Source organism: Marmota monax, unplaced genomic scaffold (genome assembly GCF_021218885.2).
Source record: "Marmota monax isolate L192 unplaced genomic scaffold, Marmota_monax_Labrador192_F-V1.1 WCK01_AAM20220418_F8-fsc00472, whole genome shotgun sequence".
NCBI lineage: Eukaryota > Metazoa > Chordata > Mammalia > Rodentia > Sciuridae > Marmota > Marmota monax.
Window position 1 is genome coordinate 139,820 of NW_026692767.1, and position 21,727 is coordinate 161,546.

A 21,727-nucleotide genomic window follows, 5' to 3' on the forward strand; every position below is an offset into this window, starting at 1 on the left:
CAAGGCCAGGGTAGCTGCTCTAAGTAAGGACTGGCTATCCTGGGGGTACAGTGCCCAACACCACAGCCAGGTCCTATCCCCCCCCCCTTTTTTTTTTTGGTACTGAAAATTTAACACAGGAGCATTTTACCACTGAGCTACATCTCCAGCCCCACCCCACCCCCTGTTTTTTGTTTGTTTGTTTTGTTTTGTTTTTTAAATTTGAGACAGGTCTCACTAAATTGCTAAGGACCTTGTTAAGTTGCTGAGGCTGGCCTCAAACTTGTGATTCTCCCATCTTAGCCCCCCAAGTCACTGGGTTTATAGGCATACACCACTGCACCCAGCTTTATCTCATCCTTATTGAATACAATGAGAACTGACCTTGAACAGGATGACTATAATCACAACCAAAACCAGAAGGCCAGCAACACTGCTTCCAATGATGAGAGGCAATGAATGGTACTCCTCATTTGTTAGGAAGATGACCGTGATCTAGACAAGACAAAGAGATGGTCCAATAAATCAGGTACAGCAAAGAAGGAAAACAAGTTCTTGTTATTTTAAATAGAAAACATGAGGACTTGGCAACATCCTGGGCACTGATCAAGAGTGCTGACAGTAACATCCCCTGATGCAGCTTTTAGATGATCTAAAATCATCTCACGACCAAAATACCTTATAAGAAACCACTGTAGCCTCTTATCTAAAACTGCTGTGTCAGAAGAGTGTGACCTTGAGTTAAAGATGCTCTAACAGTTGGAAAGAGAGTCCCATGGCATCAAGACAGAAAATAAAGATTCTACAAAGCCATGTTCCATGTGTCCTTGAGTCCCACACTAATTATCTTCAAAGTGATGATTTATCTTAAATGATCTCCAAGTCCTCTCCAACTCAGTTCTCACAGCTTTTTTAAAAAGTGTTTTTAGTTGTAGATGGACACAATGCTTTATTTTATTTATTTTTTACATGTGCTGAGGATCAGACCCAGTGCCTTACACATGCTAGTGCTCTACCACAGAGCCACAATCCCAGCCCTCACAGCTTTTTCTGATCTTGCATAAATCCCTTAAATTCTTTGGCAATATAATCTCCTTACAAGAAACATTTGACAAAGGCACTGATCTGCTCTTCACTAGACTGAGGACATATGTTCCTCAGGGACATGATAATACATGCAAAATTGTATTCATGTGTAGTACTTGTGGGGCTCTTCTAGTATAAATTACCCCTGTTATTTTTCCAAAGGATCTCTCAATTTCAGGTATCTAATCTCCTCACTAACAGGGCTCAGCTAGAAAGCACAAGGTATGTGCATCCTGATTGAGACCCAGCCCTCCCAGGTTGTTGCCACAGCAAGGTGCAGGACTGAAGTGGAGCCAGAGGGCCATCAAGACTGCTCTGCCTATCCAAGACAATGAATTTCCTTCATGCATATGTTTAAACAGCAAAGTTGGGGGTGTTCAGAGAGATTTCTGTATGGAGTACAGAACCACACAAACTTACCTTTGAGGCTTCTTCCAAAAAAGTTAAAGGCAATTGACTTAAGATTGATCCTCCAGGCCCTAGTTAACTCACAGGCAGCTGACCTTAATAGGGCTTAAGTTCTGGGCCTTGAAAGTAGAGAAGTGTCAAAGCAACAGAGTAAGAGAAAAAACAGAGGTGGCTTTTTTTTTTCCCCCCTTTTTCTTTTTTAAGCAGAAAGTAGCAGAACTCAATAACCTGGGTTTAGGAAGTACAAGGAAATTCCAAGGTGATGGTGTTAGAATCAGGCCAGATTTGGGTAGAAGAACCACACCTATTTTTCTTTTTCTTTTTTTTTAAAGAGGAGAAAGAGAGAGAGAGAGAAAGAGAGAGAATTTATTTATTTTTTAGTTTTCAGCGGACACAACATCTTTGTCTGTATGTGGTGCTGAGGATCGAACCCAGGCCGCACGCATGCCAGGCGAGCCCGCTACGGCTTGAGCCACATCCCCGGCCCATACCTATTTTTCAAAGCCTTCTTTCTTTTTCCTCTTTGAAATGCACAGGTTCCCAAAAGGGCCCCAAAGCTACCTACGCAGAGGTTAAGGGAGAAGCAGGATACAGGATATTCTCCTTGTGGCAAACATTGACAGTGACCTACTCAATAGCCATTTTCTCAGTTCAGATGTTGTTTAGGAATCAAGACTGATCTAAGACAATCACAACAGAACTATCCTCTTTTTGCCAGTGACTAAGATGAAATCCAGTCCTCACTAATAAAACTTAAAGGGGCCTGGGTTTGTGGCTCAGTGTTAGAGCACTTGCCTAGCACATGTGAGGCACTGGGTTCTATCAACAACACCACAGAAATATAAATAAAATAAAGGTATTGCGTCCATGTAAACCTAAAAATATTAAAAACAAACAAACAAAGATATAAAGGGATGTCTCCTGGGAGTTTTTAGAGAAGTTTCCTCTCTGAAAAGGGAAGGCACATAAAGAAAAATGCTTTTGGTGACCTCTTGCTTCCTAGTTTGTATTCTGTCATGTGAAATACAAATTGAGCATTCCTGATCCAAAAATTCAAACTCCAATATGTCCCAAAATCCCAAACTTCTGAGTATCTTGTTGCTACTCAAAATGTTTCAGACTTTGGAACATGTTGGATTTCAGATTAGGGAATGAATGACTGGTAAAGTCTATTAAATATTCCAAAATTTTCTGATATCTGAAATATGTGAGGTCCCAAGCATTTTGGATAAAGGATACTCAACCTTATGGCATTTGGAGATTAGCAACTTCATGCTGGACATGAAGAAAGGCATTATCTAACACACAAGGATTAGGGAGGCAGGCCATTAAGCAGGGCCTACATTTCTTCCTAAATAAACAGTACATGCCCTTCTGGCACATTAGCTGAATTTTTTCCCCAAATCTGTAGCTAAAATGCATCTGGATACACAGCTATTTAGTCTCATAGATTCACTGTAAGTCAGGTGCTTATTGGCAGGAACTACTTAATATTTTGCTTAGGATACTGAATTTAAAGAAAAGGATTTTGGGGAATCTATGCTATAGAAATAAAAGCATCAATAAGAGGAAGAAATATATAAGTAAATTAAGAATATACACATAATGAACTATTAATAATAATTCTTTTTGGAAAGAGAGTTAGGGGCAGGAGAAAGTGAAGGAAAATTTGTTTCAGTTGGTACCTTTCTATAAGGATTAGATTTTATTGCTATTTTATTTTTAAAATTCTAGGCAGTACAATAATGAGGCACTTATGTTTCTTTATTATGTCATTTTCTGTATTGGAAGAACTTTAAAAACAGCCTGTTGTCTCAGCTACTTAGGAGGCTGAGGCAGGAGGACTGCTTGGGCCGAGGAGTTCAAGAATAGCATAGTAACACAACAAGACACTGCCTCACAAGAGAGAGAGAGAGAGAGAGAGAGAGAGAGAGAGAGAGAGAGACTGACTTTGAAATAAAAGAAAATGTTTATCTTACATATCTAGAGAATTGCTCCTTTCCCCTCCTCCAAGAAGGAAAATTGAGTACTTATATTTAGCAATCCAGGCTCACTCTATGAACATTTGCTCTAGTGAAGAATCATGCCTAACTCAAAAGCTCATTGATAACATCATCTCTGAAACCAGGAGCATGTCCTGGCATAAGTCAACAAGTATGAAAATGCAGTGTTATGCCAGGGTTTACTGAAGGAAAACCAAGGGAATAACAGCTGATAGGCATTGGTTGTTTTCCATGTCAAATAATTTCTAGAACTAGATTTTGGTGATGGTATACATAGTGAATAATGAATATACTAAATGATACAGAACTGTACTTTTAAAAATAGTTACAAATGTAACTTTAATTTTACATGTATTTGCCAGAATACAAAATGTATTGTTTTTTTTAAAGTATGTATTTTTTTATTTTTATAGTTGTAGATGGACAGCATGCTTTTTTTTTGATTTGTTTATTTTTATATGGTGCTAAGGATTGAACCCAGTGCCTCACATATGCTAGGTGCATGCTTTACCACTGAGCGATAGCCCCAGGCCTATACTGAGTTTTTACAGACTGTATATAACTGTTAAAGCCCTAGCCAGTAAAATAGGTCAATAAATGATGACAATTAAATAAATACTATGATTTTTTTTTTTTAATGCACTGTAACACACACAAGATTACTTAACCCACTGACCACAGAGGTCAATTTAATTTCTGGTCATACTTCTGAAAATCAAATTCCAAGAGTTCCAGTACTGAATCTAAGTCTTATTTTAAAAATTATGCAGGGGCTGGGGTTGTGGCTCAGTAGTAGAGCACTTGCCTAGCTTGTGTGAGGCTCTGGGTTCAAGTCTCACCACAGCATATTAATAAATGAATACAATAATGGTCCATCAACATCTAAAAAATTTTTTTTTTAAATTATGCATTCATGAGTACTGTAACTATTTAATACTATAACTAAACACTGATATACACAGTAGAAAGACAGTTTATATATGCAAAGAATAATTTCTCAGGAAAAAAATTTTTTAAAGTCAATGTATGTGGAGAGCAGTGACCCAAACCATGGTCCCTGATTCCCTCATGGCTGCATCTGTGCTTGGAAATTCCTGTGCAAAGGTACAGGCCAAGATGGCCTAGTTGCTATGGTGATGCCCACCCAAGGAGGCTTTGTGCAAAGGTGCACAGCTCTATCAGTTAGAATCTTGGATTCAGACACCAACTCCCAGGGGTAGAGAAAATTCTAGACATAACCTTGATGTTGAGCAAGTTTCGCTGCATCCTTCAGGCTGCCTGCTTTGCTAAAACTTTCACACAAACAAACTTCTGTTGAGAAAAACTATATAATAAATGTGCTTAGCTAGCTCTGATGTCAGTCAAGCCTTACCAGGCCCCAGGCACCTGGCCCTAGCTTTTTTTCTATGTGTTTGTCTTTTTTTTCATTCCCCATCACCCCTCAGGTTTCTGAATTAATGCCATGCTGGTTGCAGCAAACATTTTTAAATCAAAGTATACATTGCTGTTGGATCTAAGCTAGTTATTTCAACTTAGACTTCCTCAGCTTAGGCCTTTTTACTCAATTCCTTATTTGATAGGTAAAATTGAGGCAGAAGCAGATTCATTCAAGATCACAAAGACAGCATTAGTAGCAGAGCCAAGAACAGAAGTGATAAAACTGAAAATAGGAAGAGAGTAACAAGGGAGTGGCTGTGCAAGGACTCAAAAGCTACACACAGTTCTCCTACCCAGAGAACAGCCAGGGATTACCTTAGTTCTGTGGTTCTCTGCATTCAGCCCCTCATATAGAGATTTGTTGAAAGATATTTCACCAAAAATCTGCAGTTCAGTTACATCTCTTAGTAACTATTAGATGAGGGGGAGGAAGAAGAGAAACAAAACATATTAAGCATGGATTCCTTGTTTCTGAACAGCATTCACCACCTTTCCCTTTAAATGTGAACCATCTCCAGTACTCTTTAGTCTCATTAATGTCCCCAGCATCCATTCGGTTACCAAACAAGAAATCTGCAATTAATCCTTAAATTCTTTTCCTTTACCCTCTATCTCATGCCACTATTCCTAGCCAAAGTCAGTTAACAATTTTTTTTAATTCTCTCTTGCATATATTCCTTTTTTTCTCCACCCCCATTTTCAGTTCTTCAGTTTATACCTCACTGCTCTCATCTGGATCACTACAAGATATTAAACTTGATTACTAGTTCCCACATCAGAATAAGTGATCAGGGAAGGCCTCTCTAAGAAAGTAACATCTATATTAAATACAAGAAGAAACCACCCACATGAACTTAGCAGAAGAGCAATGTTATGCAAAGAAATAGCAAGTACAAAGGTCCTGTAACCATAGTAATATTGGCAAATTTGAAAGGACAGAATAGCTGGGTTATAAGAAAGGGACAGCAGGAGAGAAAAGAGAGTACTAGGAGAGAAAGTTGAAAAATTAGCCAAGACCAGACCATGTACCTTGCAGGCCATGGAGGTGGGGGGGAGGTATGGATCAGAATCTAAGGGTGTTCAAACTTCACTTTTTTTTTTAAGCACAATCTAATGTGGATGGATAGTGGTTAAGTGAATTATTTATAGGTGTGGGAAAAGCAGAGGCAAGGAGAACAAGTCCAAAGTTACTGCAATTGCCCCAGCAAGTGACAGTAGCTGTAGAGATGGAGAAAGTAAATTAATTTAGGATATATGCTGGAAGTGAAATAGAGTTTGTTGGTGGAATGGATATGAGGTATAGGAAAGGAGCAAGTCACAGATAATTCCTAGAATTCCTAGTATGAAACAGGATTAAGAATAGCCAAGGGGGCTGGGGATATAGCTCAGTTGGTAGAGTGCTTGCCTAGAATGCACAAGACCCTGGTTCAATCCCTGGCCCCACAAAAAAAAAAAAAAAAAAGAATAGCCTGAGTAACTGGCTAAGGAGCAGGCTGGGACAGAAAGTCATCAAGAGGCCTGTTCTTGGGCTGTGGTTGTAGCTCAGCGGTAGGAAGCTTGACTAGCGTGTGTCGAGGCACTGGGTTCGACCCTCAGCACCACATAAAAAAATAAATAAAGAGGGCTGGGGCTGGGGCTCGGTGGTAGAGTGCTCCCCTGGGACGCGTAAAGACACTGCGTTCGATCCTCAGCACCACATAAAATAAAATAAAGGTATTATGTCTATCTACAACTAAAACACACACACACACACACACACACATTAAAATAAATAAAGATTAAAAAGTGGAGGGGGGGTGCTGTTCTGGACATGTAAATGCCATTACAGTTTCTAAGGGAGATGGCCTAGAGCTGGATAATCAGATCTGGAGAATTTTGGTCTCAAAATACCTGCTCGGCGTGACTCAAGGATATCTCTGCAGCCACAGTTACATTCTCTTTATCTGATGTGATATTACAGCTCACTGAATACCATTCGTCCACACGCTGCAAAAAGAATCTCATTAGCCTAATCCCTTTACGCGTGGGAAGGGTGAAATTTTTAACACTCAGGTCCAGAATATTTCAAGGTCCCAGAACAGGGGGTGTGAGCAGTTTGAGCGCTCACTTTGACTCAAGTAAAGCACCAACCCTGGCAAACTCAGTGAGGGGAGGGAGGAGGGCCCTGACCGCCGCCGTGCATTGCTTTCAGGAGGAATCTTGGAAAAGTAGCATCCTGGCTTCTCCCTATCACGTGCTTCAATCCCTCCCTCTCCGGGAAACCACGCTCACCTGAAATGGATCGCTCACACAAGCGGGCTGATTCTCGGTGCACCCAGTGTAAGCCTGAAACGAAAGCCATTCCAGGGGCGCACTCAACAAACCAATGCTCCACGGTTACCTACCCCCTCACTCCAGTAAGGCCCGGTGTGATGCGCACTCGTGCCGCCGGGCACTAGGACCCAAAGGGCAGGCGAGCGCACCACGCGGAAGTCTCGCGGTGTTTGCATTTAAACTGCTTGGCGGGTGTCTGCCATGGCGGCGTCACTCCGGAGATCTGAGATCCGACTCTTCCGAACGTACGGGGCAGCCGGTGGCGGGGGGCCGCGACGGCGGCCGGGCCGGGCAGCGGCGCAGTGGTTTCCACCGCAGAACCGGAACGGTATCTTCAGCAGCGCCAGCAGCGACACCAGCAGCGGTAGCCCGTCGCAGTCTGAGGCTTCCGACGACTCTGACGACCCGGACTTCCCCGGCAGCCCCATCCGCCGACGGCGGAGGCGTCCTGGCGGCGGAGTCTCCAAGGAGCAGCCCACCCTGATCGCGACCCCAAGACGCCTGAGGCTGAGAGCACGGCCTCCGCTGAAGTGCAGCACCCCCTACTGGCAGCTCCGACAGCCGCCCTTCCCCAGCAGCCGCGGGGGCCGTCTCAGCCCCGACTTCAGTGAACGCAGCCAGCCCAAGGACCACGAAGAGCTGGGCCTCAGTGCCTCCCTGATCAGCCCCCGGCCCTCGTCTGGCCCCGGACCGCCAGCGCCAGGGGATAGTATCATCTCCACCGGTCCTCCTGCCTCTTCAGATGCAACCTCTGCAAACTCAAGTGGTTTCCACTTGCCATCAGCCTCCCTGAACCTAGCATCTCCCCCACGCTCCCAGGAAACAGCAACAGAAGGAATCTCGTTCACTAGTATGGTCCACCGAGCTCATACCAGCCTCACGTCTGCTCTCTCTAGCCTTATGGACTCGAGATATCCAGTGGATCGTGAGTGTGGGGGACACAGAAAAAACACGGAGTCTTGTTGTAAAAGGAAAGTGATGGGAAACAGACTGGAGGGCACAGGTAAAAAGAGGGTCACAGGCAGAGACTCATCTCAAAAGAGAGGGTCTCAAAGGGCCACCCTGATAGACTCTGAAGAAGCCACTGGTTGCAGAGGCCATATCACACCTAGGAAAATCAACAGGCCTAAGAGGACTAGGCCAAGGCAAAAGAGGAAACATCAGGAAGCAGGGGAAACCTCTCCTCTCCATCACCACCGATTTAAAAAGAGCCAAAAGATGGGAAAAGATTCATTCCTATCTCGGGACCTGACTCATTTACCAAAGTCCTGTTCTTGGACCAAAATCAGGGCCTCCTTCAATTTCCACAAGAAGAAAATTGTGACTGATGTGTCAGAGGTAAGCAGCATCTATACCATTTCCAGTTCTCCCTCTAGGTCTTTTGTATCAGAATATTCAAACCCTCCTGTCTTAAACACAACAAATACTGCTCTGTCCCCACGGCACTCCTCTTCTTTGCACTTGCTAAGCCCTTTAAACATTGTACGTGTTGCCGACAAAAAGGCCTCTGAGGCTGAAAAAGTTTTTTGGGAATGCGGTCAGGAAGGACCTATCCCCTTTAGCCATTACCTTTCCACAGAAAAACTGGAACGCTGTGAGAAAATTGGGGAAGGGGTGTTTGGTGAAGTGTTTCAAATGATTGTTGATAGGAAACCTGTAGCCCTAAAAATCATTGCTATTGAAGGATCAGATTTAGTCAATGGATCCCATCAGAAAACCTTTGAGGAAATCCTGCCAGAGATCATCATCTCTAAAGAGTTAAGCCTCTTATCTGATGAGGCGTACAACCGCACAGAAGGCTTTATTGGGCTGAACTCAGTGCACTGTGTTCAAGGGTCTTACCCTCTCTTGCTCCTCAAAGCCTGGGATCACTATAACTCAACCAAAAAGTCTGCAAATGACCGGCCTGACTATTTTGAGGAAAATCAGCTCTTCATTGTACTAGAATTTGAGTTTGGTGGGATCGACCTAGAGCAAATGAAAACAAAGTTGTCCTCTGTGGCTACAGCAAAGAGCATCATACACCAGATTACAGCATCCCTTGCAGTGGCAGAAGCATCACTGCGTTTTGAGCACCGAGACTTACACTGGGGGAATGTGCTGTTAAAGAAGACCAGCCACAAGGAGCTCCGCTACACCCTCAATGGAAAGACAGGCACCATTCCTACCCGCGGGTTGCAAGTCAATATCATTGACTACACCCTGTCACGCTTGGAGCGGGATGGGATTGTGGTTTTCTGTGACATTTCCATGGATGAAGAACTATTTACAGGTGAAGGTGACTACCAGTATGAGATTTACAGGCTCATGAGGAAGGAGAACAACAACTGCTGGGGTGAATATCACCCTTATAACAATGTGCTCTGGCTACATTACCTCACAGACAAGATTCTGAATGAAATGACCTTTAAGACTAAATGTAACACCACTGCCATGAAGCAAATGAAGAGAAAGATCCAGCATTTCCATAGGACAGTGTTGAACTTCACCTCCGCCACTGACCTGCTCTGCCAACACAGTCTATTTAAGTGAGCTGAATGTGTCTTACTGTCCCAAACTGAGAGAGCCCTGGTCTTAATGCCTTCGGTCCTGTTTTCAATCTCCATCCCAGAGCAGGGTAAAGTAGAATTCCATTCTTATATGTTTCCAGTCAACTTTTCAAGCAAGAATTTTGTTTTCAAGTGGAAACTGAAATATTTGTTGAACTGATTAAACTTGCTGTTAACAAATATTCTTAAATTACATGTAAGAACAAGTATTTACAACTTATAAGTCCTGTTTCTAATTGTCAGCAGAGTCCATTCTGTAAATTCCACATTTTCATTTTTGAGCCTTGAAATTGTTATATAATCTGAACCAAAAAAACAAACAAAAAATCAAGAAAGCCTAGGTAACAGCTGTTAGAGTGATCAGAGCCTGTTCCTTTAAGTAATAAGCCTGGTGTTGAGAACCACATTACAGATAAGAGGTCAAATAAAAACAAAGAGGCTATATAGCAAAGCAAAGACCAAGAGGGAGTGGAGGGAAGGAAAATGAAGACAGATGGTTTGTAGGGGGCAGTGTGAGAAATGTCACATTTATCAGTCTCACTCACCAATCACATAGAAGCAGAGGCAGAGTTTATCAATTTTCAAAAGGAAAATAAATGTCTCCATGGCTACAAAAATGTTTGAATTTTTGCTTATTTTTCTTCAAGGAGAGGAAAATTGAAATGCTGCTTTAAGGCCTGAGTACTTGATATTCCTTCTGAACATAACTGGTAATTCACTCCTAATCTTTTCCTGTGGCTAATCTTGTTTTACTAGATTAAACAAGATCTAACTTTACTCCTAAGGCTCCTAGTTTTTATATCTTTGAGAATCCATAGTCACTCTGGAAAGAAATGTGATAAGAACTGCCTGTGAATACCTGGGTTTTTGTCACATTCTTCACTCTTACAATCTGGAGACCTTGCAATTTGATTGGGATGCAAATTTGCAACAGGAATTTGGCTCCAAAGAGATTTTCCCCATGTATCTGCCAAAGAAAATCAGAATAGGAAGTCAAAGCTTAGGTTGCTTTGCCACCTGTAGCTTTGCAATAAACACTAAGCACTTACACTGAAGAGGAATTCTTTGTGGTCAGAAAGCCCCTGGCTTGTGTTCATGTACATCACAGATGGCCTGCAATTGAGAGGACTTGTTAGACCTCAGAGTCCCCTTTTAACTTTGAATGAACTTGAATGTTTTCAATAGGATACACTATGACAGAGGGCACCAGATCCTTAAGAGGAATCCAAGGTAAATATCAAAATGTAAAGTGGTCATAGGGTAGTTGAGAGGAGGTAGAATATTTGCATTCTGTATAGTTGAGCTGGTTCATTTTCTAATTACAGCTCCTCAGATTAGCCTTACTTTTTGCCCTTTTTGCTTCCCAATACCACAGCCCCTGTCTTTCCTCCAGAGTTCCTACCCTCAGTTCCCTTTTGTAGTAAGACCAGCTGGCACTGCTCCTTCTTTGATGACCACCATAGGGTTTTTAGAACCCAACTGTGAGTACCAGAGAGATCAGTGCTAGAGCCTAGGTTCTAAGCAGCTTCATTCATCTCAGAGAAACACAATGTTCACATCCACCCTGATTACCAGTTCCATTCACAAGAGAGAATGCCTGAAGCTGTGCGCTGTGGGCAGCCACACAGGTGTTAGCCCCATGGAGTACTTACTTGGAGAGAACTGCAATGAAGGCATGTCTGAATCGAAGGTTGTGGGTTTTTCTGGCCAAAGACCTTTGGTTGGAACTGAGAATAAGACTGTTAGTTCACAGCACAACTTCTTTGTATCCTGGCTTCCCAGTGTCAGGGTACAAAGGTGGGGGTATCAGGTAAAAAAAGCTTCTTAGAGATAAATAATTAGAATGCAAACGAATCATACTTAAGAGTAATGTTGATTTTAAAAGGATTTCTCAGCATCAATACTGTTGACATTTTGGGCCAGGTAATTTTTTGTTGTGTTGTCCTATACATGGTATAATGTATAGGACAACATTAGATACCAGTAGCACCTCCTAAGTCATAGCAATCAAAAATATCTCCAGGCATTACCTCTGGGAAGCAGAATCACCCCTTCCCAACACCATACTTCATGCTGCCCCTAAACCTAGAGGCTTTGCAGATAATAGTTATTCCAAAGTTAAATAAATCAGAACTAGAACTTGAGTCCAAAGTTTATTCCACCAGACTATGTCATAGTTTTACTTTGTGAGAAGAAAAGAACACTTTAAATAGCTTTGATTAAAAATAATAATAATAACCGAATCACTATGGGGGGGACAGAGGCCTCTGTGGGTTCATTAAGGTTCCCCTCCTCCCTTGGCAGTAAGGAAGTCACAGTTCTCACAGCATGCACATGGGAGGGAGATTCCCTCAAGGCCATAGCCTCAATATGCTTGATACAGGCACTACTTACTTGGAGATGGTCACAGTGATGTCTGCTGTCTCGTTTGGAAAGGCATTCTCCTCTAGCTGCCAAACTACTGAAATGTTTGCCTAATATTTTAAAGGGGGAAAAATGGTCACTTGATTCTTGTCTGTACCATTCTCAATTCTAACTGCCTACTACAAACCAACCTAGGAAACAATTTAAATTTCTTACATTTTTGTAGCACAGTGTACCTCTCCATCCATTATTTTATATAAGCCTTCCATGCAAATATAGAGTAAGCAGAGCAGGCAGCATTACCCTATTCCCCTTCTACAGTTGAGATTTCCCATGGCACAAAAATAATCTCTACTGCCATTCGGGGTATTGCACGCCTGTAATCTCAGAGGCTGGGAAGGCTGAGGCAAAAGGATGGCGAGTTCAAAGCCAGCCTCAGCAATTTGGCAAGACCCTAAGCCACTTAGCCAGACCCTGTCTCAATAAAATATTAAAAAAGTACTGAGGATGTGGCTCAGTGGTTAAGCACCCCCCCAACCCGGGGTTCAATCCCCAGTATCAATAATAATATAGTCTGATGTCCCTTCCGTACTACCCCCCAACTTCACACTTTTCCTGGGATTAATCAACACTGTCTTTGACTGACTCCTTTCAAAGCAAGCTTAGCAGATGTAAGCCCTGCTACAGATTGACTGTACAGTAAAGAGAAGCATAGAGACCACAACTGAGAGGTTCAAATATAGCTGAGATGTAAACATCACCAACTCCAGAGTTGTGCAAAGAGCCAACCAATCAAAACAGACTCATAGGGGGCTGGGGTTGTGGCTCAGTGGTACAGCCCTTGCCTAGCATGTGTGAGGCACTGGGTTCAGTTCTCAGCACCACATATAAACAAATAAATAAAGGTCCATCAATAATTAAAAAAAGGGCTGGGGATGTGGCTCAAGCGGTAGCGCGCTCGCCTGGCATGCGTGCGGCCCGGGTTCGATCCTCAGCACCACATACAAACAAAGATGTTGTGTCCGCCGATAACTAAAAAATAAATATTAAAATTCTCTCTCTCTCTTTAAAAAAAAAAATAATAATAATTAAAAAAAAAATAAGACTCACAGATGACCTCTTGAATATGGGGTGACCAATCTTGCAGCTCATGACCAGGGCAAAAGCAGATGGCTTAGGGTCATCACACTGAATGTTTGGAGAAGAAGGCTGTGAATACAGAAAGAAATACTTCTTAAGGAGTAAAAATTAACCCAGCCAGGAGCTATAACAAAATAAGTCAGACTTGGTCTATTTTTCTCACAAGCAGGACTGGTAGGCTCAGCAGTAGAGTTAAGAAATTTAAATCAAAGGTCTAAGGGTTGGTTCTGCAAGTGAGGCAGAGAACAGCAAAAGAAAAGATGAATTCCAACTAGGAGGACTCTATCCTCACAAGGAAGGAGATAATATGAACTGGGCTGTGGACCAATGTAAATGTCACTGCTTTCTTTCTTTTTTTGATCTCGTGTAAAAGATTTTAAAAATTTTGATAATTTCATCATTCGATGTAACCCCAGATGCCACAGTGCCTGCAACTGTGACTGCAGCTGTGGCAGCAGCTCTAGCTCTGTGGATCTGGGAGGAGAAAGAGGGGTAGGCGGGTGGGAGAGGAAGGCCAGCATGGGCTCAAGCACTGCCATGTAGCCTTTCAACCATGGTTCCTCATCTGGACTACTGAGTACAGAAAACAATTCTCCCACAAATAGTATATCACTAGATCCATTCTAGGTGCATAAGAGAGAATTTTAATTTTTCATATACTGGATGCCATCCTTGCCAAATAGCCTAAGAGTGGAGAAAACCCATAGTTCCAACAGTGAACAAAATTACACTGTGGTATATGTCACCCAACAAAGGAAAAGACAGAGGATGGATGGAGTTCAAGTAAATGTAAATAAATCAGTTTTGATAGCCTCAAAGCAAATCAAAGCGGAGTTAAAGGGTCAATCAACAATGGGTTTGGACTTGACCACTTCCTTGGAAATGAGTAAATTAATATAGATGTAAAAGCTGTGTCCAAAAATACTTTATCTGAAGCTCTATATCTCAGATAGAAATTGAAACTGCTCTTTGTCAAAATGATTTAGATTGATGGGCGTGGTGGCACACACCTATAATCCTAGTGGCTCAGGAGGCTGAAGCAGGAGGATTACAAGTTCAAAGCCAGCCTCAGCAAAAGCAAGGCACTAAGCAACTCATTGAGACACTTTCTCTAAATAAAATACAAAATAGGGCTGGGGATGTGGCTCAGGGGTCAAGTGCCCTTGAGTTCAATCTCCAGGACCCCTCCCCCTAAATGACTTAGGTCTTCCAGGCAAGAGCAAGATGGTTTCACAGTTATTGATTAAATTTCAAACAGCAAAGTTTCTGGCCATCTGTAAGTTTAGAGAATAAAATTTCTCAGTGCTGTGATAATTCATAGTTGTAGGTGTCCTTGGGAGAAAGAATATTTCCTAGTATCTTTGTACCTGGCTTTGTATCTGTGATCCCAGCTTGGTGAAGGGCTGGGCAGAATTTCATTTTCCTAGCCCAAGCTAATTTTTACTTTCTCAATGCCTTAGGGTATTTATCTCTCAAAGATAAATACTGGTTAAGAAAGGCTGCAAGCAGAGAGGGCTAATTGTGCAGCAAAATGGAGGCCCTGATGGTATTTAAAGCAAAGAAAGAATCTAGTACAATTGGGTGGGGTAAGACTCACCTAGTTACTAATCAATTATTGGATGGACCAGAAGGAAGCTGGAGGCAGGGAGACTAGTAAGGACGTTGCAAGAGAAAAGCAGGTGTATGACAAGGGAAATGATCTAGTGGCATGTTTCTGAAGCTGCTGTTATAGTTACCTTTTGTATCCTCTTAAACTGTAAGTTTCTGGGATAATTCAAAACCATCCTTGTCATATAGGAATCTTCCCCAGAGTTAGTTAGGCTAATGTTCATGGCCAGCTCCTTGGTGAGACCCACCACCAATTCCTGCCTGCACAGGCAAAGATAAAAATGTTGCCAGTTTATTTAATCTGTACAAACTTGGATGCAATAGGACAGCACATCCTTAACTACCTTCTCAGAAAAACTGCCATTTAGCCTAGATTTTCATCCCCTCAACATAACTTGGACTGCCACACTTATTTTCGTTGCTGGGTGAGATTATAATGCCTACTACTTACCATGTGCCAAGGACTGTGTTTCACATGCTTAATTAATCCTCATAAAAACCCTGTGAAATGGCACAATTACTCTATTTTGTAGAAAAGGAAACAGAAGCCCAAAGAGGCCACTTGGCCTGAGGTCTAGCAGCCTTCAAAGAGAAGTAGGGAAAATCAAATCCAAATCCTCTTTCTACCACCAATTAATTCATTTTGACCCTAGGCAAGGCACTCCATGGCACACATTCATCCATTCCCCAATTATTTACAGATCTGCTCAGCACTGGAAAGCAGGACACACATAACTCTACCTTTGAGGTCCAGACTGCCGAACAACCTCAGTAATTGAGATTGACTAGACATATAGTAACATACAAAAACACTTTTTAACTTAATTGAGATTGACTAGACATATAGTAACATACAAAAACACTTTTTAACCATGTAAAATGTCCAAAGGTGGAATAGACAGGTCTGGTAAGTGATGCAACATATGTTTTGTTGTTCTTATTTGGTTCTGTTTTTAATTTTATCACAGCTGAGAAGATGTGGATTGATTGGAGGGAAAGACAGGAGTCAGAGACAGTTAGAATCTGCTGTGGAAATTTATCCATCAAGTGATAAATGCCTGAAATAAGACAATAGTATTGGAAGCAGAAAAAGGGAAGAGAGGAGTCAAAGAAGATAAGGGAAGCAGAGAGGTAGTCAAGGGTGAATTCTAAATTTACAGCTTGGCTGGCCAAGTGATGTTACCCTCTGAGGGAGAGAACACAAGAGGAAGTAGGATGGAGGAAGATGAGTTCAGTTATGAGAAGAGGTGCCTATAGGATTAAAGGTAGAGGTGCTGATTATTAGTCAAACATACTGTTCTATAGTCCATAAGAGAGCTCTAGGAGTCAAGACTTTGGAGTGCTTTGGAATCCGGCCCAAAAAGCAGACAACTGTTTTCAACAGGGAATTAATTACAGCCAAGAACCATCTAGGATATTTAATAGTGTTTCTTAACCTGAGTTCCAGAAATAGTTTCTGAGGGCCCAGAAACTATTTATGTATGAACATGTAGATTTCTAGGGAGAGGGGTCCATAGTTTTCATTAGATTTTTATTTATTTATTTATTTTTATTTTTATTTTTTTGAGAGTCTATGTCTGCAGAAAGGTCAAAACCACTGAGACAGACTCAGCAACTTTTGAAATAGAAGCAATTGCTTGACTTCTTCGCTAGGGGGTGATGCAAGGCAAGCTATGCATGCTTTATCTGTTTCACAAGGAATTGGCTGAGTGGATGGTTCTTGGCTGTAAATAATTCCCTGTTGAAAACAGCTGTGTCTGCTTGTTGGGCCAGATTCCAAAGCACTCCAAAATCTTGAATTGGGTCCTTAGTGATGGGCAGCACTAAGCTGTCCACATCTGAAATTCAAGAACTACAACTGTCTATGAGGGGCTTTCCAGGACTCAAGGAACACCATTCTTCCCTACAGATTCCACCCACAGATTCCACCTCCAGCCAACTGACTGTCAGTATCATGATACACACACAGCACTAGTAACCAGGGAGGACATGAATTTAAATTTAAATACCCAATGGGACTAGTGGCTACGATGTTAGATGGTATAGTTCTAGATGCTCAGGCTGTGACTACTCTTCTTCACTCCCCACATCCACTCTGACAGCAAATGTTCTCACTTTCTCTGCTATCACCTGGGTGCAAGCCACCCTCATCTATCAACTGCATTATTACAGTAGTACTTACTTATTGTCTCCCTGCTTCCTCCTTTGGTTCCCCAGTCCATTCTTAACATATAAGCAAGAATTATGTTAATTATAATGTTAACACACACCCATGTTTATAGCAGCACGATTCATAATAGCCAAGTTGTGGAACCAGCCTAGGTGCCTATCGACAGATGAATAGATAAAGAAATGTGGTAATATATACACAATGGAGTTTTATTCAGACATAAAGAAGAATTGAAATTATGTTATTTGTAAGAAAATGGGTGGAACTTGAGAGCATTATGTTAAGCAAAATAAGCTTAATCTAATGGCAAAATAAACCAGACTAAGAAAGTCAAGGGTCCTATGTTTTCTCTCATATGTGCAAGCTAAAGAGAAAAAAGGAAGAAAAAAAAGGTGAGTGGAATCTCATGAAATTAAAAGGGAAACCAATAAAAAAAGGAAACCATCAGGAGGGAGGTGGGGAGGGAGGCAGAAAGGGAAAGGGGAGGTAAAGGAAAAAATGAAATTGATTAAATTACATTATGCACATACACAAAATATATGTATATATACATATATATTTATATATGTAATATATTACATATTACATATATATGTATATATGTGTATTATATATATATACACATACATACATATACACACACACACAAACACATAAACTCCTCTGGCCTCCCAGTTTACAGTGAAAGCCCTTCTGAGGACCTAAAAGCCCCACTGATCCTCCCTACCCCTTTACATTTCCCCAATCCCACTTCCATACCTCACTATAATCACACCAAGCCCTTGTCCTACCTTCCACCTGCTGAGCATGCTCCCATCTCAGGGCACTGGCAGTTGCTCTACTCCCAGGCACTCACATAGCTCATTCCCCCACCTCCTCCTCCTATAAGTGCCAAATACCACCCTCCCTGACTACCCTAATTAAAACTGAAGCCCAACCCCCACCCAGCACTCCCTGCATTATTTTTCTTCATAGTACATACCATCAACTTAAGAGTTTACTTAATTATTCTCCCCCTAAAAGCATCAGGAGCGTAGGGATTTTTGCCTGTGTTGTAAGGTTTCCCAGTGCCTAGAATGCATATCACAGAGTAGACACTCCAGAAATACTTATTGAATCAATTAATGAATTTGGTCAAGAGGTGAACCAGGAAAGAAGTTACCTCTAGCCAAAGTAGCCCTAGTAATGGGGTATATTGAGTTATGAACATAGCATCATCCAGGATGTTAAGAGACCTGGGTTCAAGTTCACCAAATGACCAAGGCTCTCAGTTACTAAAAGTCTGTTTCCTGATCTATAAAACAAAAACACAAATCTCTGTCTTGTCTCTTTCATATGGTGACTGAACAATCAATGTAAAGACCTTTGGGGGAAGGAGTAAGAAGTGTGCCATGGATCCCCATGAGGAGTTTGTCCAGGTAAATCTTTAAAAGGAAGTTAACTGCAGAAACTATGACAACTGGATCCAACTCACTGAGAGATGCTGGTGACCAACTGCAATTCAACGATGCAAAACAGTTTATTCTTGCAATTCTTCTCATAGGGCAGCTGTAGGCAGACAGAGAGGGGCAGGATCAGTGGGGAAGGGGCCCTGCCTTCCCTGGCAGCCCTGCTTCACGATCATCTCCTTAAGAAGCTTGGACCTGCCCTTCCTGCTTACTCTGAAAAGTACAATTAGAGAGAGGTAAAGGTTCGCTAGCTGGGATTGTGCCCATAGAGTTGTGACTGATATCCCTGGATCTAGCCTGTAACACAGGCACATCATGATCCAGGCCTCTGGCCAAGGTAAAAAATGGGATGACCTTTTGGAATGGTGGGTGTGCCCATCACATTCATATCACGTGAATGAAGCAGCAACACTCTCAAGCAGCTCACTATTTGAAACATTTGGGAAGAGAAACATCTGTGAAGGAAAGCTTCCTTAGCCTTTCCAAATGTAGGCAGGAGAAGCCAGGGCAGGAATGGGGCCACCTAATCAAGTAATGCCAGGTCCAATTCTTGGAAAGGTTCTCTCCCCTACAGCTGGTCTTCTCTGTAAACTAGCTATTTCCCTAGCAAGCTTGCCTACACATCACAAACTAATTCAGGAAGTCACATTTGGTTCAAAAGAACCCTTCAAGGTTAAAAAGCCCCAGTTTGAGTTGAAAGATAAAATTTTCCAAAGTAGCGGGGTCTATTTTTTGTAATGAAGGAAGCACAGCCAGCTCCTTAGCTGGGGGAGTCTCTGCATTTATGTCCCCAGCAGCCAGCAATCATCACAGCAGACTTCTGCCAGACTGTTACCATGGTGTGGGGTGGGAATGGGAGCCCAGAGCTTGAAAGGAGACTTTCTACTTCCTGGAGAAGGGAAATGCAATTTACAAAAGTCAGAGCGTGGAGCTCTATCTAACTGGGTCAACAGTTTTATGCAGGGTTCTTTTGTTTTGTTTTTTATATAGCCAAGTGGCCTGTTCTCTTTCATCCAACCTCAGTGAAAGGGAACAGGGTTAAACCCAGATAGAACTCATTCTCTGGCAACATTTATGTGCCTGCACCAGAAAATTTTTCCTTATTCTTTTTATAGATGGAATAAAAAAAAATTTAATGTCTTTCCCAAACCATCATAGCAATGACTAAGGTAAGACTGATAAATAGATGTTAAGCAGATATGTACATAATCTCAAAGCATCTCACCATAAATATTTATCAATTACAAAGGCAAATAGCACTAGTAATGGAACTAATCAACATTACATGCCTCCTGATGTGATATTCTAAGGACATACTTTACTCCTGTGATATTCCTACCAAAGACACATTTGACCTGAATCAAACTATGGGGGAACATCAAACAAACACAAACTAAGGAACAGTCTATAAAATGACTGGCCTGTACCCTTCAAAATGGTTAAGTTAATTAAAGACAAGAGAAGGCAGATAAATTGTTCCACATTAAAAGAGATGAAGATAAATGACAAAAATGCAATAAATGATCTTAGACCAGAACTTTTTTCCTTTTGCTACAAAGGACATTAATAGGTCAACTGGAAAATTTGAATACATTTGTAATTATAGTGATCATAATATTTTATCAGTAATTTCCTGATTTTGATCCTTGTACTGTGCTATCTAAAAACAATGCCCTTGTTTTTTAGTAAATATATACTAAAGCATTCATGATAATGAGATAACATATCTGTAACTTATTCTCAATGAATAATGCTCAGGGATATTCATTTTGTTTTGGTTTAAATCTGTCTTGCCATGTTGCCCAGCTGGCCATGAACCCCCTGAGCTCAAGCAATCCTTCCACTTCAGCTTCCCAAATATCTGGGACAACAGGTACATGCCATCATATCTGGCTCTGAACTATTCTTGTAATTTTCTGGTAGGTTGAATATTTCAAAATTAGTTACCCTAATTAATGGTAATATACTTATCACCAAAACTCTATTACATTAGCTCTCTCAGTCTTTTCTGAATCATCTAATTTATTGCCAATACCAAATTTTTAAAATTCTACAAAAAATAAGTACACTTTTATAAATTTAAAATAAAGTCCCTTTGCCTAAAAAGTTAAGAAGACAATCTTGCTCATAGGGAATCTCTCTTCCTGGGCAGATGAGCAATAGGAATGGTCACCAGATTATGTTACTTTTCCTATTTCTATCATTCCTCATGACTGATATGTTAGGTATTGATAAAAAGCAGAGCTAAAAATCTATATGATTTAATTAACACAGAGCATGTTTTGTTCAAAATACTGGACAGCCATGAGTGCCCTATGATTAACGTGGATATATTCCTCATTGCCTGAAGATTTCTGTACCTGCATGAACTAATTTTGACTTGTTTTTGAAGGCTTAATTCACCCCAACTGATGATAACTATTATTTTTTAATGTTCACCTTGACATTTCTCTATCCCTGCAGATTCTCCTAAATTCTCTAAATGGAAATTGGCAGAGCACCCTGGGAGTCAGGGCCTAAGTGAGATCTCATAGGATTGGGAAACTTGACTCTTTGTTGCCTCCTCTGACTTCTCTTAGTCATGAAAAAAGTTTCTGTGACACTACCTGCTTTTCTTAGCTGCACCAAGGGAGACAGTGGGGTTTGGTGGGGCCAGAGGTTCAGCCTGAAGGCTCTGGGCAGGGCCTGAATAGGCAAGTATACCAAAGGCCTTCCTCTCTTGCAGCTCAGGTCAGGACAGTTCCAATCCACCTCTCTCAGGAATATCCACCACACCATCCTCGGAAACCTTTACCAAGGGAGGATCTCAATATTTTAATGTAGTCTATGCTTCATTAAATCTGTAGTGAGTGCTTTTTGTGAACTTAAAGTGGGTTGAAGACCTGTTACCCACCAATGAGGCCCTGAGCAAATGAACACCATCTTAGTCTCCACTTCCAAATTTGTGAGGAACCCAGCTGCTGTCTGAAGACCCTCCCTCCAACCTAGCATTCTTTGAAGTTAGGCTATCAGGTGCTTTTGTGGGCTGGCCTCTAGTAGGGTTGGATCCTAGCTGTTGTAGGCAGAGTCACCTGGAAAATGGTTGAGGGCTCCGGAGGGGACTCCAGAATGGGGCAGGAGTGGCCCTTCCATCCCTCTGGTATCTGGAGTTGGTAGTTGATTTTGACACTGATGTTGGAGAAGCAGTCCTCCTCACAGAGCTGCAGGGACACCGAGGAATGC

The 21,727-nt window shown here is 41.7% G+C and overlaps 2 protein-coding genes across 4 annotated transcripts in view; one reads left to right on the forward strand and one right to left on the reverse strand.

Moving 5' to 3' along the window:
* The window catches only part of Itgae (integrin subunit alpha E), a 66,590-nt gene that overhangs the window by 1,264 nt on the left and 43,599 nt on the right, over positions 1–21,727 (reverse strand). For all 3 annotated transcript variants that reach the window (XM_046447045.2, XM_046447046.2, XM_046447047.2), the window contains 12 exons: positions 21,577–21,705; positions 18,532–18,605; positions 15,016–15,148; positions 13,250–13,348; positions 12,170–12,249; positions 11,428–11,502; positions 10,825–10,888; positions 10,635–10,742; positions 7,185–7,238; positions 6,804–6,899; positions 5,229–5,324; positions 364–474 (listed from right to left, as the gene is read on the reverse strand). In XM_046447045.2, the coding sequence (XP_046303001.1) occupies positions 364–474; positions 5,229–5,324; positions 6,804–6,899; positions 7,185–7,238; positions 10,635–10,742; positions 10,825–10,888; positions 11,428–11,502; positions 12,170–12,249; positions 13,250–13,348; positions 15,016–15,148; positions 18,532–18,605; positions 21,577–21,705 (1,119 nt within the window). The remainder of the gene's footprint in view (positions 1–363; positions 475–5,228; positions 5,325–6,803; positions 6,900–7,184; positions 7,239–10,634; positions 10,743–10,824; positions 10,889–11,427; positions 11,503–12,169; positions 12,250–13,249; positions 13,349–15,015; positions 15,149–18,531; positions 18,606–21,576; positions 21,706–21,727) is intronic.
* Positions 7,422–10,535, forward strand: Haspin (histone H3 associated protein kinase). Its single transcript, XM_046447048.2, has one exon. It carries the CDS (start codon positions 7,428–7,430, stop codon positions 9,756–9,758), a length of 2,331 nt encoding a protein of 776 aa, XP_046303004.1. The 5' UTR covers positions 7,422–7,427; the 3' UTR covers positions 9,759–10,535.